This window comes from Drosophila erecta, unplaced genomic scaffold, assembly GCF_003286155.1.
Source record: "Drosophila erecta strain 14021-0224.00,06,07 unplaced genomic scaffold, DereRS2 tig00000092-arrow-pilon, whole genome shotgun sequence".
In the NCBI taxonomy this organism is placed as follows: Eukaryota; Metazoa; Arthropoda; class Insecta; order Diptera; family Drosophilidae; genus Drosophila; species Drosophila erecta.
Window position 1 is genome coordinate 17,202,868 of NW_020825207.1, and position 16,974 is coordinate 17,219,841.

The 16,974-nt window shown below is 43.7% G+C and overlaps 5 protein-coding genes across 7 annotated transcripts; 2 read left to right on the plus strand and 3 right to left on the minus strand.

Annotated features, from left to right (window-relative positions):
* Positions 1 to 1,527: 1,527 nt before the first annotated feature.
* Positions 1,528 to 6,228, minus strand: LOC6549301 (solute carrier family 12 member 9). The gene is made up of 7 exons (XM_001974339.3): positions 5,616 to 6,228; positions 5,395 to 5,529; positions 4,821 to 5,164; positions 2,776 to 4,043; positions 2,526 to 2,717; positions 2,284 to 2,463; positions 1,528 to 2,222 (listed from the first exon to the last, which is right to left on the minus strand). The coding sequence occupies exons 1-7, from the start codon at positions 5,878 to 5,880 to the stop codon at positions 1,781 to 1,783; spliced, it is 2,826 nt and encodes a 941-aa protein (XP_001974375.1). The 5' UTR covers positions 5,881 to 6,228; the 3' UTR covers positions 1,528 to 1,780.
* Positions 6,229 to 6,845: 617 nt separating this feature from the next.
* LOC6549300 lies at positions 6,846 to 7,281 on the plus strand. The gene is made up of 2 exons (XM_001974338.3): positions 6,846 to 7,031; positions 7,094 to 7,281. Exons 1-2 carry the CDS (start codon positions 6,858 to 6,860, stop codon positions 7,271 to 7,273), a joined length of 354 nt encoding a protein of 117 aa, XP_001974374.1. The 5' UTR covers positions 6,846 to 6,857; the 3' UTR covers positions 7,274 to 7,281.
* Positions 7,282 to 7,732: 451 nt separating this feature from the next.
* LOC6549299 (probable ATP-dependent RNA helicase DDX23) lies at positions 7,733 to 10,445 on the plus strand. Its single transcript, XM_001974337.3, has 2 exons — positions 7,733 to 8,004; positions 8,068 to 10,445. The coding sequence occupies exons 1-2, from the start codon at positions 7,838 to 7,840 to the stop codon at positions 10,349 to 10,351; spliced, it is 2,451 nt and encodes an 816-aa protein (XP_001974373.1). The 5' UTR covers positions 7,733 to 7,837; the 3' UTR covers positions 10,352 to 10,445.
* Positions 10,446 to 10,485: 40 nt separating this feature from the next.
* LOC6549298 (cysteine-rich protein 2-binding protein) lies at positions 10,486 to 13,179 on the minus strand. Its single transcript, XM_001974336.3, has 5 exons — positions 12,686 to 13,179; positions 12,474 to 12,625; positions 12,244 to 12,418; positions 10,943 to 12,174; positions 10,486 to 10,871 (listed from the first exon to the last, which is right to left on the minus strand). Exons 1-5 carry the CDS (start codon positions 13,093 to 13,095, stop codon positions 10,516 to 10,518), a joined length of 2,325 nt encoding a protein of 774 aa, XP_001974372.1. The 5' UTR covers positions 13,096 to 13,179; the 3' UTR covers positions 10,486 to 10,515.
* A 1,848-nt stretch (positions 13,180 to 15,027) lies between these two features.
* Positions 15,028 to 16,851, minus strand: LOC6549297 (intraflagellar transport protein 46 homolog). Of its 3 annotated transcripts, none has more exons than XM_026980400.1 (3): positions 16,808 to 16,851; positions 16,342 to 16,740; positions 15,068 to 16,167 (listed from the first exon to the last, which is right to left on the minus strand). In XM_026980400.1, exons 2-3 carry the CDS (start codon positions 16,543 to 16,545, stop codon positions 15,100 to 15,102), a joined length of 1,272 nt encoding a protein of 423 aa, XP_026836201.1. In that variant the 5' UTR covers positions 16,546 to 16,740; positions 16,808 to 16,851; the 3' UTR covers positions 15,068 to 15,099. The 3 variants fall into 3 exon arrangements, with proteins under 3 accessions (XP_001974371.1, XP_026836201.1, XP_026836202.1); XM_026980401.1 differs by having other exon boundaries at positions 16,342 to 16,736; positions 16,808 to 16,848; XM_001974335.3 differs by having other exon boundaries at positions 15,028 to 16,164; positions 16,342 to 16,848.
* Between the last annotated feature and the right edge of the window lie 123 nt (positions 16,852 to 16,974).

Here is a 16,974-nt window from a genome sequence, read left to right on the forward strand (position 1 = left end):
AAAGATTTGTTTGTTTCCTAGTAAATTTGTTGTGGTCACAGATGTGCAAAAATTTCCAGACAGCATGTCTACCAAGGACCTAAAGTGAGTGTTTCCAACGTGAAAGCGGAGTATTGGAATATCGGCTTTAAATAATTGCATACTTTAAATGTTCGTAATAATGAACTAGGATGATCATTAATAAATTGTAATACAGGACCAATTTAAACTATTTTCTGGACAAAGATGCCGCTGTTTTCAAGAAGGGCTACTAAAATTACAGTTAATTTATATATATTTAAATGTTTTGCTTAGATCCCAGTTCCACAAAACCCATGCCATAACTTACGGCACACTTCAAGGTTTAAAAAGGATATATGTATAGCCCTTACTATCAACAAAATGTCTGTTGGGCTGCCAAGGATAGCGCCCCGAAAAGTGTCAGGCAATTGCGTGCGTTTATTGGAATTTATTGACACTTGAGAGGTGATCGGGATAAAAAAACAGTTACAGAAACGGAGAGTGATCCTCGGAAGGACATGGGCAGGTAAGCAGGGCCAATCCGGAGCGCGACGGCGACCTTCAATGATGGGTATCATAAATTGTCATCACATAAATAGTGGGACAAGGACCAACCGTATCCCGGGTGACATTTATGACTCTATTGACCGTCTGCCGTTGCTCCTGATTTTCTCGATGCTCCTGCTGGGCAATCAGTGTCGCCTTACACGTGACCCGCTCCCCTATCTTAATAAGCAGTTAATGGTAGCGGTAAGCGATTCACAAACAAAGCTAGGGCCAGATAAGAGGTGCCTAATTAAAAAGGGGGAAGTGTTAATGGATGCTTCGATTAGGAAACAATGAATATGATATCGATACATAGGGTGGCGAAAAATCCATTTCCCCATGTGCTAGCGAAATATCTAGTATATAAAAGGGCTATACTACAACCAGTAAAAAACGATATAGTTTACATAAATACATATCGCTAAGTCTTTATTTAAAATATTGGAAAGAACCGATTACAATGAATGCTGTGATCAATTATTAAATTATTTGCTAAGTCACAGTTCCATAAGGTATACACACACAAAACATTTGTCTAAGACAATCGATCAATGTCCGTCCGAACTGTGACGGTCCTCCAAAAATGGATTAGAAACTAAGTGCAATATGAAATCATCAATTTTACAACCACAATCGAACGCGGTTATCTAATACTTGTTGCCTTGTGGTTTGTGAATTTAATCGTGAATTATTAGTAGATATTCATAGTGAATCACAAAGAGGTTAATATCGGTGTGAGTTCCGTTGGGTATGAGTTTTGAATGTGATATTATTTATCAGTTGCAGGATGGTCCACTTGGGTTTGATTAAAATTGTTGCAATAGTACTCTGATATGATTACAAATTTTGATTCGGAATTGTGGGTCTGTGCGAATAAATATTAAATTAGCTACAACATGAAATGAATACACTAAAGCCATACTACTTTAATAGGGTGGGGCGAAGAAGTCGGTAAGAAATTATAAATAAAAGACACAAAAGTTATGTCTAAAAAGATAAAATTACTCTACTTTATTTTTAAGTAAATGAAATCAAATAATCGAGCAATATGTAAATGTCAAATTTTTGTACATTTCAACCTAATCGCCTCACCCTAATGAATAATATTACTCGATAAAGCTGCGAGCACACAAAAACGCACACAATGTTGAAAATACGCCCTCACAATTGGTTTAATCCGGTTGCATTTCGAATTATATCACTCATGGAAATGCGAATATCTCCAATTCGAAGCCTAGAGCGTTGTGGAGGTCACCGTGCTGACACCATGGACGAGAATAGTGGGCGGCAACTCGGCGGTCAGTTCGGTTAGCAATTCCATATAGCTAGCGCTGCGTTGCGCGAAATCCGGCGTTGAGAGCTTTGGAGGAGCAGCCAGATAGATGAACGATAATGCCGTCTGATCGGAGCGTTCGCGTATGATTTGATTGGCACGCTGCATGTAGAGAAGAGAGCGATTCAGGGTCTCCTCACCCACCTCGTCATCATCCTCCAGCAAAACATTGTCCGCCTGAGCGGTGAATTGTTTGAGGGTGCGGGCATGTCGCGTGAAGTCGGTGTCCCGGCTCCACTCCTGGATCTCCACAATGTCGGCTGTGATGCGCAGCTCCTTAAGAGACTGCTCCAGCTTCATTTTCGAGAAAATCTCCATTTGCGGGGTCTGGGTATCAAAAGTGCTATGTAAAATAGACAATCAATTATTAAATGTTCAGAAACTGATGTCTCCATTTTACTAACCCCACTGTCCTCTCCTCACTGGCCTCGCACAGGAAAATTCTCACTCTTAGATGCTTCCATTTGGCCAGCATTATCACCGCCAATTGCATCATGAACAAAGACACCATATCAAAGGGATCGCCAGATGTTGGATTGAATATATTAATGGGCCACACATCAATGTACTTCACATGCTTGCTTCTGCATTCAATAATGTATGCTAAAACGGGGGTTCAACAATTAAAAATAAATTTCCTACTCACATGGAAATAAAGTTTTTGTCCAATCTTTGGAAATTTCTGCACAAGCACAGATTCTTTTTCATCCGAAGGGTATCGCACAGGATTTGAACGTATTCCTGAATTTGGAATTGCTTGGGATCGCCATCTCGTCGAATGGGAAAGTTTTGAATTTCGCCGTTGTTAAAGTCCTCGGTTTTATAGGGGGAGGAACCGCTGAAATATGTTTATAGATAAGTTTTGTGATATTTGCAGATAAAAAAGTTATACTCACTTTTGAAAGAAATCCCTGGGAGCCTCGCTGTCGTAGAAACCCAAAATAATTGTGTTTGGCTTCATGGCTCCGATTCCCGATAAACGAATCAGGTGCTGGACTCCCTCGCGGATGGTCCGACTCAAAGTGACTTCTGTAAAGGCCTTGACTCTCATGTGATCTAGGAACGACCACCACTGCTGGTTGTCCTCGGCATCTTCGATGCCCTTGAAGTCACCCAATTTCACATGACCAATAATGTACAAACCGCTCTTTTTTAGATCATTTACAAAGTCCACCAAAGGACAGCAGGATCGTGGTGATGACACAAGTAGCAGGATCTGTGGACGCCAGAACTTAACGTGATCCTTGCGGGGATCCAGCATTAACAGATACTTCCGCACCTGGTGGAACATCAAGGCCTGGGAGATCGAACCCCATTGGGCTGCCTGAGTGGCAGGCGAGAACAAATGTAAAGCAATCACCAGGATGAGGCACAATATAATGCACGAAGAGGCGTAGATGAAGTTTATCACAAACATCATGATCAAAGTACCCAGTAGTCCAACCAGACAGGTGTGCCAGGTGAAGAACTTAAATAGCGGTCTAAAGTTTGGAGCTCCCGTGAGTTCAATGCCCAAACAAGCCAGGTTGGTGGCTAAGTAGGAGAGCATGAAGAGCACCGAATTAATCTGGGCAATGATGTTGAAGGATCCAATCAGCAGAATGCACTCTACGAGACACCAGCTCACCGCAACCGCTGCAATGGGATTTCCCTTCCAAGTTCCATGAATCACAAAGTTCAAAAGACTGCCAAACACTTGATCCTTGGATAATGCTTCTAAAATCCTGCTGGATCCAATCAGATTGCTCAGACTTGTTGAAAATGTGGCGGTCAAAATGCCGATTGCCGTAAATGGAGGCCACAGATTAACAGGCATCAGGAACAGGTAATTGTTCTGCATTGTAAAATACGGAGTCGTGCAGCTCATGAGGAAGGACAGGATGATGTAGGAGACGAAGGTAAACGCCACCGCCGAGAGAGTGCCATAGGGAATACTCTTCGACGGGTTCTTCAGTTCTCCGGACATATTCGCCCCGGCCATTATTCCAGTTACTCCGGAGAACAGCACACCAAAGGTAGTGGAGAAGTCTACTTGTTTGCCATTCGACGTGTAATCGCGACCATAGTGGGATCCAAGATTCTCCCGCAGCGTAGTGGCATTCAGTCCTGTATAGTCGAGAAAAGTAGTGGTATTTGATAAAATGTTGTCCCCAGGCACGGGTATCTGAAATACAAAAAAAAAATTAAGTATAGTGTTGATATCGCTAGAAAGGTTGTATACATGCTTAGTTTTCATAACATGCAGCCCGGCACGCTCTTTCATGACTCAAACCTTCTTATCAGTTTATTAAGCTTATTGTCTGCCTAATGCCAAAAAAATGTTCTTGAATAAATTTAGTTTTTTAAAATAATGACTTTTAGGACAAACCTTGAGATAAAGATTATATCGTGGATAAATCTTATTTTTAATAACTGATCTCTTGCTGGTCACATGCAAAATGATTTCCAAATAAACTTCAAGAGACATTTAATTTGTGTTAAATGCCCTCTTTACTGACTCGTTCTGAATATGAATTACATGGAATTATCAGAAAAAAAAGGATTTGTCAGTCAGCTTTATAAATGCCCCGCATAAATGGTAACACTTCTGACCAAGTATTTATCACCCTTTGTGAGCTTTGACCAAATATGTCTAATAAGCCTGATTTGATCCCTAGTATCACAATAAATTGATAAGCGCTACAGGGCTTTTCCTCAATGAGCAATAGCTACACAGAAAAAAAAAGAATTTCATTAGACACCATAGAAAATGTTATTAAAAGTCTGTTTAAAAATTCAAATAAGGGCTATGGAAATTAAATACTCCACGTATACTTCTCTAATTTATAACCATCCAATTATTTTGTGTATATATAAAGTTAATGATTTTTAACTGCATTTAAATAGTGCAACAAAATCTTATCGAGACATGGAAACAGCAGTGTACTAAAAGATATCTTACCGTGTTATTGGTGGCGCCCACAAATAGGAAACTAAAGTACGTGGCGAAGAGGCAAACGGTCACGGTGCCCAAAATAAGCACTGACGTCTTGGCGAACAAAGCCGCGCCCACCAGGCAAACCAGCAGTTGCAGGGTATTTATCATGCTGCTGGTAAGGAAGCGCCACCAATCTCCATCCGGCAAGTGGGAGTCCCCGCTCACAAAATGGCCACGCGGTCCGAAGTTATCCATGATACCCTCAGTGCAACCGGATATGGCCATTGCAGACCCCACCACATTGGCAAAGAAGAATAGGGTTCCGATCGAGCCACCAAACTCCAGTCCCAGCGTTCGACTTATCATGACTGCAAAAAAATATAATAAAATCAATAAAATATATAATAAAATAAATTAATTTTAAATATCTGACTAATGATAGCCAGATATTTATATCATTCAAAAGTCTTTGGATTAAAAACATGCAGTCACTGCATTATTATTGTTTACAAGTCATTGACTACAAAGTCACAGCTTTCAATAAATGTATGTACATTACTTGTGTACAATTTCTGATACCAATTAGTTGGGAACTCACAATAAACTCCCCCTCCTTCAATGGCTCCATTTGTGGAAATGGCGCAGACCGAAGCCACCGTGAAGAGCAATATTCCGTAGGCGATGAGGAACTGCAGCAGGGTTACATACAGGCCCGCATTTCCGACGATGTAGCCTGAACAAAGAGAGTTAAATAGTGGAAAAGACCGAGATCAACGGACCATCACAACAAGTGTTTTGTGACGTCATCGCCGCACTTACCGACTCGAATGAAAACCAAAGCACTAAACATGGACAAAGCCACCGGACTGAAGACTCCGGCAAAGGTGCCAAGCGTACGCCCACTGCGCTCCGGGTCCTGCATTCCGAACTCCACATATCCATCGCCATCCTGCGGAGTGTGGGGCCGATCTCCACTGTTCTGGCCGCCGCCGAATAAGGATCCGAAACTGCGGAAAACACTGCCCGTACGACTGTTTCGGGAATTAGCTATGGGAGCCGTCTCCTGCTCCGCGGAGGCGCTCATCTCGATGTCCGTGGTGCGGGTGCGAGAAATCCGGAAACACTAAAGACGTCCAAGCGAACGCCTACAATTTCCAGCTGTCGCTGGCCAATAAGATTAATCACAACCACGGGCGGGGGACAGAAACTTTTTACCGGGATCATTCATGCAAATTGTATTCATAAGTTTGCTAATAACTCCTTCATTGCCTTTCCTATTAAAAACTTATAATAGGTAATCACTTCGGGTTATTAGTTAAGTTACTTAGCTTATAAGATATTAAATGTTTCCATATTGTAGGTATTTTTGGATCTTCAAGCCCCCAAAACCCCATCTACGACCATGTTCTTAAAGTCACTCAAATAATGTGGCAGCCCTCTAAGAAATACTAAAGAATAGAGCTTAATAAATACTGAACTATACCAAAAAACGTGCAGTATTATCGCATATATACGATATTCAAATATCTTTTAGATCCTTACACAAAAATCTATGAACCAAATTACACATTTACAGTTATCAAACATTCGATCAGTTTTGCAACTTCAAAATGCATTAAAAAAAAAATATATAGTCAAATATATATTCGTAACAACCATTTTTATGTGTTAATTTAATAAAATAATAGTCTTATCAGGAAAGCAATCACTGTACGGCAAGTTTTAATAGATTGAAAACAATTAAAGAGGTGAAAATTGTTGAATGGTTCAATAAAAACTGATAAAGCAAACATAATATATGAATTAATAAGGTATATACACAAGTATCAATATATAATGTATGTCCAGATAATAATAATTAATAAGACTGCTAAATAAGAATCATTTAATGAATGACCAAGCACATTGATTGTCTCTAAATATAGTACTTAATTGGTCGGCCTTCTTAGAAATTGATAATAAAATATAGCTCTTCAAAACAGATAAGTTTTGGGATTTCTACGGGCAGTTCTTCTATAAAAGTGAGTGCCCAATTGGAGAATTTTTCATTAACCAGATATAATGAAGGCCTTGCAAATCGCTCTCGTATTTTCGGCTATTGTGGCCATCGCCTTCGCTGCAAACGCCAGTTGGGGATCAAAACTGTCGAGTAGTAAGTTGGTCAGCACTCAGAACGTGACCATCTACAAGAAGGCAAACCAATATGTGAGCAGTATCATCAGTTTCCCATTGACGGTGAGTATAATTTTGCCTTTTATCAAGAAATATATCAAATCTTTTTTAATCAATTTAAACAGGGCCAGAGCAACACAAAAACCATTCGGCTTATAACCATAACTGATAGGTTTACCAACAGTTCGGGACCGTTTTCCACCTTGTGGTCAGGTGGGCCAGGATTCATTAGTGCCAAGGTCAATGTCACGAGCCAGCTTTCTCAGGGATTCAACGTGACTGCTCAATTTTGGGTCGATGCTTAAGCTGTCCTGATAACAAAAAATTGTAAAATTTCCATTTTTGTAATGCAATAAAAATATAATTCCGAATTGGTAATAAACATTTTTAAGGCCTTAACCGATTAGCTAAAAAATAGAAATGTCGCAATCATATTCAAAGAAGTGGGGAACCGCACTTTTTAATTATCTCTTTTTATTAACAATTTATGGTGTAAATAAATGAAGTCTATAGGTTATAGGTGACACTATTCAAATTTATAAATATAGATATACGTAGATATACGAAAATGGCTGGAAAAAATTGATTACTGCTGTTATGATTGAAATGATTTTTAAATTTAAGAAACAACAAAATATATTTTAATAGACGTTTGGAGCCATCGAAAACATTACATACATAATGGAAAAAATTAATTTATACATTTCGTGGCTGTTCAAATTATTTTAAGAAGCCAAGTGCAACTATCGATAAGTGTTGTATTACCGATAGTGGTTTCTTATGGGATTTTCGAACTGGTCCTATTATCAGCTGTTTGTTTCCGCAAACCGAAAACGTTTACAAGTCTTTAATTAATTTGGAAAGAAACGATGGTTAACGATAAAAAGCGTCGCTCGCGATCCCGGGAGCGTCACAGGGAGGATCGGCCGGCCGTGGGCAATCCCCGGGATCGCGAGCGGGAGAGAGATCGTGTGAGGGAGCGGGACAGGCAGTACGAAAGAGAGAAGGAAAGACGCCAGCGTCGGTCGCGTTCCCGGTGGGTTTTACTTTCAATCATGGTGAAATAAGTGCAGTAAAGTACTAAACTCTTTTGTTTCAGAGAGGATCGCAACAGGCGAAGATCACCCGAACGCCAAAGGCCTCGCGATAATGTCCGAGAGCGATCAAAGGAAAGAGTGGGTGGAGGTGGAGTGGAAAAAAAGGCCAAAATGGATTCTGGCGATGCTCCACCAAAACCCTTAATTGTTGACGACGAGGAGCAACAAGACGGCAAGGAGGCAAAGCTGAAGAAAGAACCCCTCTCGCTGGAGGAGCTGCTGGACAAAAAGAAACGCGAGGAGGAAGCCAGAAGCAAGCCAGTTTTCCTCACCAAGGAGCAAAGAGCCCTGGAGGCCATCAAGCGACGCCAGGAGGAAGTGGAGCGCCAGCGAGCTGCTCATGATGCTGCCCGTGAGCAAATGGCGGCCGCCAGCAAGGTCAGTATCTCTATGGGCACGGCCATGGCATCGGGAGCTCCGCCGCCGGCGATCATGGCACCGCCACCCAAGCCGGATCGGCGGGAACGAGGAGGTGGTCGAGATCGAGGCGACAGGAACGATAGAGGCGAACGAGGCGATGACAAGAGAGCAGAAGACCTCACCCACAAAGACAAGGAAAAGGAATTAGAAGCCATCCGAGAACGCTACCTGGGCATAATCAAGAAAAAGCGTCGTGTTCGCCGGCTCAACGACCGCAAATTCGTTTTCGATTGGGATGCTGGAGAAGATACCTCCATTGACTACAACAATCTCTACAAAGAACGTCATCACGTCCAATTTTTTGGCAGAGGAAATGTGGCCGGCATCGATATTAAGGAACAAAAGCGTACCCAGAGCAAATTCTACGGAGATCTCCTGGAAAAAAGGCGAACAGAGGCAGAGAAGGAACAGGAGAAAGTGCGACTAAAGAAGATGAAGCGCAAGGAGGACAAGCAGAAGTGGGACGATCGACACTGGTCCGAAAAGGATAATGATGAAATGACTGAGCGCGATTGGCGTATCTTCAGGGAGGACTACAATGTTACAATTAAGGGCGGGAGAATTCCTAATCCCATCCGAAGTTGGAGTGAGTCCGGGTTCCCTAAGGAGATCATCGACATTATCGACAAAGTGGGCTACAAGGAACCCACACCCATTCAGAGGCAAGCTATACCCATTGGCTTGCAGAACAGGGATATTATTGGCGTGGCTGAGACCGGTTCCGGTAAAACATTGGCCTTCCTCATACCCCTGCTCTCTTGGATTCAGTCCCTGCCCAAGATCGAGCGTCTGGAGGATGTGGACCAGGGTCCCTATGCTATTATCATGGCTCCCACGCGTGAATTGGCGCAACAAATTGAGGAGGAAACAACCAAATTTGGACAACCTTTGGGCATACGAACTGTGGTCGTCGTGGGTGGTTTGTCAAGAGAGGAGCAGGGCTTCCGCCTGCGATTGGGATGCGAGATTGTCATTGCTACGCCAGGTCGTCTCATTGATGTGCTGGAAAATCGGTATTTGGTGCTGAACCAATGTACGTACATTGTCCTCGATGAAGCCGATCGTATGATAGACATGGGCTTCGAGCCAGATGTTCAAAAGATCTTGGAGTACATGCCCGTCACCAACCTAAAGCCTGATACCGAGGAGGCTGAGGATGAAACGAAGCTGATGGAGAACTTCTACACTAAAAAGAAGTACCGCCAAACCGTGATGTTTACGGCAACGATGCCTCCGGCTGTGGAAAGACTAGCTCGCACGTATCTTCGGCGACCGGCAACAGTTTACATTGGATCTGTTGGAAAGCCGACAGAGAGAACAGAGCAAATAGTATACATGATGGGCGAGAACGACAAGCGCAAGAAGCTCATGGAGATTCTTTCGAGGAAAATCGATCCACCAGTTATTATCTTCGTTAATCAAAAGAAGGGCGCCGATGTTCTGGCGAAGGGACTGGAGAAACTGGGCTACAACTCGTGCACATTGCACGGTGGCAAGGGTCAGGAACAGAGAGAGTATGCTTTGGCTGCTTTGAAATCGGGCGCAAAGGACATACTGGTGGCCACCGACGTTGCTGGTCGTGGTATCGACATCAAGGATGTGTCCTTGGTTATTAACTATGACATGGCCAAAACCATCGAGGATTACACACATCGTATCGGTCGTACGGGTCGTGCTGGCAAAACCGGTTGTGCCATTTCGTTTGTCACCAAGGACGATAGTGCTCTGTTCTACGATCTTAAGCAATGTGTGTCTGCAAGTCCTGTTTCGACCTGTCCGCCGGAACTCATGAATCACCCGGAAGCGCAGCACAAACCGGGCACGGTGGTTACCAAAAAGCGCAGGGAGGAAAAAATATTCGCCTAAACTGGCACTTATTAAGCAGAACTTCTTTAGGTTAAAAATAAAAGTTAATAAAGTTGGGTATGCCAAACATCATGCCTTGGCAACCAAAATTTCATTTTGGAAAAAGTCGTTTGAATCTATGAAAACAAGTAACATTAGATTATACAAATTTATTGGAATTGGTCTCATCTTTGTAATCTCAAAAAGAAGGCATTTCTGCTCTGCTTCGAGTCCAGAGGCAGATATTTGTCATAAAAGTCTAATATGATTTCCTCCATCTTAAATCCGAACTTCTGGTACAACATGACGGCTGCGTTGGTGGCGGAGACATGCAACGTTATGTCCTTGGACATACATGTCTGGATAAGATGATATAACATGAAGCTGGCAATGCCACTGCGTTGCCAGCACGGGCGCACCGCCATGAATGAGATGTACGCCTCGTTGTAACCTACATCGGGCACAAGGAATCCGCAACCGATGACTAGTTTCTTGTACAACGCCACTACACTGTAGTCCGGGTAGCTGAGACACTCACTCACTAAAAGGAAAATGGTCATTAATATTTGTACTAAATGTACGAAAAGCTAAAAAGTAAATGATGAAACCCACCATCAATATTTGGCCAAAAAGTACTTTGGAGTAAGGCGTTTACCGCTGGAATATGCTGCGGTCTTACAAAACAAAAGTCGATGGTAGATCTTGTGGGATGAGATCCGTTTACGCGATGCTGCAGCTCACACATAAGCTTCAACCAGGGAGGAGCCATCGTTTCGCTCCGAAAGATGAATGGATGAAGAACTCTCTGAGAGTAGGGCGATTCAAAGAGCTCGTACTGAGTGCATCCCGCCAGGCGGGCGTGAAAGGAGCTCCTTGCATCCTGTCGTGAATGGGCTAACAATTGATATCTGTCGAGTATTTCGGCCTTCTGATGACCCAGCATCTTTAAGCGTGCTCTCCCCAGGGGATCTATGTGCTCGTCCAAGTTGAATATGTGGCGATTGTGGTCTCTTTTCCACTTCCGAAGGGAAAGTTTTCGGTATAGACGCCGTACATAGGCAGGTATGTTTATTTGGCATTGATGCTCCACAGAAATTATTCTATCTAGTCGTTGATACAACTTCTGTTCTTCGTACACACTCATTAGCTGGAGATTTTCCCCAGGAATGGCCTGGTCATCCGATTCCTGCGCCTCCTGCAACCAAGGCCAATTTCTCCGTGGTTGTCTTACAAATCCACTCGGTTTGCAAGGCTCTAAGGAAAAAGAATTGCTATGCGCCGAAACATCTTCATCTTGCATTATCTCTTCCAGTGGTTCCTCTTTGATTCTATGGCTTGCCTCTTGCGCCTGGTAATTTGTAACCTGAACAATGCGTGGCTGATAGTCGGGTGATTCTCCCTCCTCTGCCTTTTCATCCTCCACCTCGCCCTCTTTTTGTTCCTCGCTACTTTCGGCCGCAGTTTCTTCAATTGATTTGGATTTGGTCTCTACAGTGGCATTTGGTATGGCAAAATTTGTATCCATATCGAAAAGACCGCCACTGTTCAAAGGTGCCTGGAGCAATGGTTCAGTCATGAAGAAATCATTTTTACCCGCTCCAATCAGAGGTGGGGGCATGAAGCCTGGTAGGCTACCAAACATGGTAAAATCATCGCTTTCCAAACTTTCAGCCAGAAAATCCATCAGGCCTGCTTGAACCATGCTTAAAGGCTGATGCTGTGGTTCTTCCTCCTCTTGACTTGCTGTGGCTATATTTTCTTGAGGGACTGGTGGGGCTGGAAGCGGTTCTTTTGGCAAAGGCGAAGGTAGTGCTACTACCTTTGGCTCACGTCCCATGTAGGGACTGGAATAAAAAAAAACGAAAATTTTAATAAGTACACACAATTTTAAACAAATTTATATAATATCTCACATGGTGCGGGCACAGCCGTCCGTTGAATTGGTTTTCTCAGCTTCCACTTTAATAAGCGATGGGTTATCCTGGGTGTTATCCGTCACTGAGATCTCGCTGCTACCGCTGGTCTCGTCCGCTGCGGGCAATCGCTTTTCAATACGCATTTGTAGGCGCAGCTGTTGCTTTTTCTCATCTGAAATGTGGCGACTTGTAAGATCTATTATTATATTAGCTTTCGTGATACTTACATTCTCTGAGAACGCTTCTTGGGGTTAGAAAGGGTTTGGCCAGTTTCCACCAGCCGTGCTCCTGAAAGACATCCAGACCGGACTGAAAGTATTCCGGACTGTTGTGGGACAGAGCACCGGATACGGACCCAGTCCATTGCTTGCGACGCCGCCTGAACGAGAGGAATACATTTGAGGTGTTTTCCGGAAATTACACATTTACTAAAACCTACACATTGGGACCGAATATGTAATTCCAGTTCTTGTCCACAAAGCTGATGATGTGCGTGCGCCAATGGAAGAATCCATGGTGACCCAAGCCCTTTTGTTTGATGGACAGATTGTAGAGCGTTAGGGTGAGCACCAAAAGCCAAGGTATCCTTTGCCGCAGGATCACTTCCTTTATGGGTTCTAGCGCCGTGGCCACGGCCGATCCCTGGACTTTATCCAGCACACACTTGACGCACGTGAACGCAAAGAAAACGTCGCCCAAAAGATCTCCGGGCGTGCTCGCGTGCGGCAGGCATTTGATGTGCACCATTCGGCGGCATTCCTGGCACTCCAGGTAGTTGTCGTCCTCCACCGGCAATTCGCAGTAGCGGCATGGTCCTTGGGGATCATCCCAATTACTGGGACGATTCATTGAGTTGGTAAAACAGCACGAATTCTAAGCTTAAAACAGTCAACAAAACAATGTGTTGCTTATGTGTTACCGTTTCTTAGTTTTAGATTTATACCAAATGTAAGGAATGTTTTATATTAAGAAATACCAAAAAAAATCCTACTGTGCACGGGTTACATTTGTATGCGTGTGTAGAGATAATTTAAATAAGGAAAGGAAAAATAAATTAATTTGTATTCTTATAAACTAGTAAATTATTTAACTCCTAATTATTCGGTGCGTTGCACTCGTACAATACTTAAGACGTTAACATTAACAGACGCATATATGTATGCTATGTTTTTCTTACCATCATTTTAAATCATTTTGCTTATTTGTTAATATTTCAGTGCTGCTCAATCTTAACTATCTAGCTTTTTTGTTCCCGAAATCACGGATTTTATACATGGCTTAATTGACTCGTCAAGTGATCCTTTTCAAGAATACATATACTTTATAGGTTCTGACACGTTTCCTTCTACTTCTTACACTATTTTAGCAAGCCTAGCACACCCTGTTTCTCCACAAGTAGTGGGTATAAAAATGTTTACAGATGCTCCTTGTGTTTATGTCTAGAAGCATGTCATAGAAGAATCCGCTGATTAGTGCAGTCCAGAATTGTCGGTTGATCAAACATGCGGTTGCCACGCCCTCCGCCCTCCGCCCACCAAGCACCACCCACCCCTCACCAGCCAGCGTCCTTTGGTCATGCAACGAAAATGACATTAATGGGCTCTTTACGGCTTACGCATAATTAAGGCTGTTTCCGGCAGACTCGGCCGGGCCATGGACCTGGACCCATCGCTTTTGGCCCGGTCAGTGTGTTGTCTTAAGCGGGCCTAATTAGGCATAGCCGGCTGTTGCGTTCTGGCGGAGCTGTTGCTTTTGTTGCTGTTGTGTGTTTGATGAAGTGCATGATTGGTTTACGGGCTCGGGTTCAAGTGGAATGGTCGGAACTGCAGCCCGGATAAGTGGGATATTCAGTTGCGCACCAAAGCCGAACGGATCCACAAAAATTGATCAAATGTTTCGTTTTTGAAAATCACTTTCTGTTCGTCAAACGAAGAATGCCCTAATTATTGCAGCGGAGCATGCGGCTTATATCTATTCGGAATATTTACGATTTTTCTCCAACACCCATCGTTTTTATTTAAGTTTTTTCGTCCTTCAATTTCTGTAGAGCTCAACGAGCTGAAGTTCTTCAACCTGCTTGTCTGCCGCCCCCGAGCAGATTTTCATTTTATTCGCGACTGCCCGCTGGCAATGGTGAAATAAATGAATTTGTTGGTGCTACAGCAAAAAGTATATAGGCACATCCCTGAATTATATTTTAAAGCATTGTTATATCTTAGCACTGCGAGACTGGGAAAGATTTTCACTCATACATTCCTTAAAGCTCGAGGGTAAATATTTTCTGGAAGTTGGATAGCCTTACTTGCTGATTATGACATTTACAGATGTGAAGCTGGTTAGGATTTGTTTGGCTACCCATTTTGTCCATAACAACTGTGTTTGCTCTCAATCAGTAGGTTTATTGCACCTTTGGACCACGGCTATTTGTTCACCGTTTTCCGAACGATTTAAGGCCAGGTCCTGGCACAAAGGGAAAGTAAGGAAAAACAGTGGGCATCCCCATCGAGAGGGGCAAACACAAACGCCGTCTGGCTGTCACTTAATCGAAGCCATTAGCGTTATTAGTGGGGCCGCTACCAGCCGATGCACTGAAACAAAATTAGGTGTACGATGCTCGAAATGAAATAGCTTTAAATTGCATAATGCCAAATATTGTTATTTTCCTTGCAGTCCGTTATGAATGTGTGTGCACTGGATCTTGTTTAGAAGGTACAAAATATAATTTAATAATGAAATGTAAGTCTTAGAGGAATTTTTTATTTATTGTGAATCTTGTAAAATACATATATTTTTAGAACAAATGTTTTATTGATTTTCTTGATTTACAAATGATTTATGGTATATATACCCCTATTACTCCCACGCCTGACTGGCGGCCAGGTAGAGGGCAAAGAGTGTCTGGACATTGTGGATGTAGTCCGCCTGCGACTCCAAAGGTCCATCCACGCCGAATCTCTCGCAGAGCACTCCCACGTAGTCAGCTAGAGAAATGCTCTGCTGTAGGCAGGATCTGTAGGTCTGATCTAGGGCGTTTTTGGTTTCCTCATCGCCAAAAGATCTAGGCCAATCCTCCAAGAGGGCATCTATGTCCTTTCTGGGCTGTGCATCGTACATAGATTGAGTCATATGCACTTGTTCAACCTCGGTGATCCACTTATCTATGTCCTTGGCCGATCGGGCGGTGGGAATTAGGGAGGCGGAGGAGGCATGACGGGGATTTCGCCCCATGCTTCCACTCAGTACCGACCGAAGTTTCATATTCAGGAGACTGGGCTCACTTTGAGCGCCAGAGGGTTCATCGAGCAACCATAGACCCAATTTCTCCAGATGATCATTCAGCTCCTTCTGGCGTTGGGGCTGCAAAAGTGGAGGAGCCTGGACTTTCAGAAGAGCATCCACATCGCCCACAGCGGGCACAAACTCGGGGATAAATGGTTGCAGGTGGAAGGGAGTATCGATCGTTTGCGGGGTGTATTTGACGATATAGGGAAACAGTTCCTTGAGTTCTCCGGGCACGGGCAGATCTTCCCATTTATCGGGACTCATGATAAAGGATGGCTCATCCTGCCGCTCAGACCTTCTTGCTCCACCAGCACTGCCCCTCATGGGGAGCGTTAGCTTGTGATGTGGTAACTTGGCTCCGCCTCGTGCTCCTCCGGATCCCATTCCAGCACCCATTGCTGCTTCCTCGCTGCCGGAACTCATGGTGTCATCCGGTACTGGCTTGGAGCTCCGGTTGCTTCCCGGTCGCTTCTGCATGCTCGGCCCGGGCACCAGGCCCGTCATTCCCACGCTCATGGTCATTCCCTGGGGCAGGTGCATCTCGCTGTCATCGTCATCCTCGCTGTCCTCCGCCTCGTCATCGTGGTCAATGATGTCCTGCAGCAGACCATCGTCATCTGTAGAGTTGCTTTGGAACTGCTGAATGGGAAAGTGATGAAAGGTGCCTTAGTTATGTGAGCTTTAATCAAATAAGGGGGGATTTGGAAAGTTAAGTGTTATATTTTTTATATAATGTATCAAAAAATTATATTTACTGTAGAATTTTTGTACCTATTTCATTTGCAATTTAATGCTTTATTTATTTTCACTCACCATTCGACGGTGCCTGCCAGCGGCTGCTCTTTGTACACCTCCAGTGGCGCCTCCTTCCACGCCCACGCCCACTGCACCTGCTCCACCCCCGACTGCCCCACCTCTGCCGCCGCCTGGTCCTCCATTTCGGGACTCCATTTGAACACTGCTCAGATGCTTGGAGTCGGGTCCGCCGATTGTGATCTCCTCGTCGTAGAAGTTCATGGCCAAGACCAGCTGCGAGCACCCGGATTCAGATTCAGATTCAAATAGCTCTCCAGCTGCGAGTCCTCTCGAGCTATTCAGTTTCCTTTCACCGTTTTCCTGCCCACTTCCTGGCTTTCCGCGAAATTCGCACAACACTTGCTTGCAATTTTCCGCTCCTTTTGCAGGTGCTGGGTCCTCGTCCTTGTTTCCTATCTCCAGAACAGAGTTTTCTTCTTTTTCAGCGTTTTCCGCTTTGTTTTTGCTGCTTCTACTTACTTACCTGCTGAAAACTTGTCAATTGCTTTGGCCAATGCCGGTGTCGATGTCGATGTGGTCGTCCTGACAACGCAACCCAGTACGCTGCACTGCAAGAAATATTGTGTTGAGTTTGAGCAGTAAAAAAAGTATATATTAGTGATATGTTGATACACTGCTTTTTTGAAATAA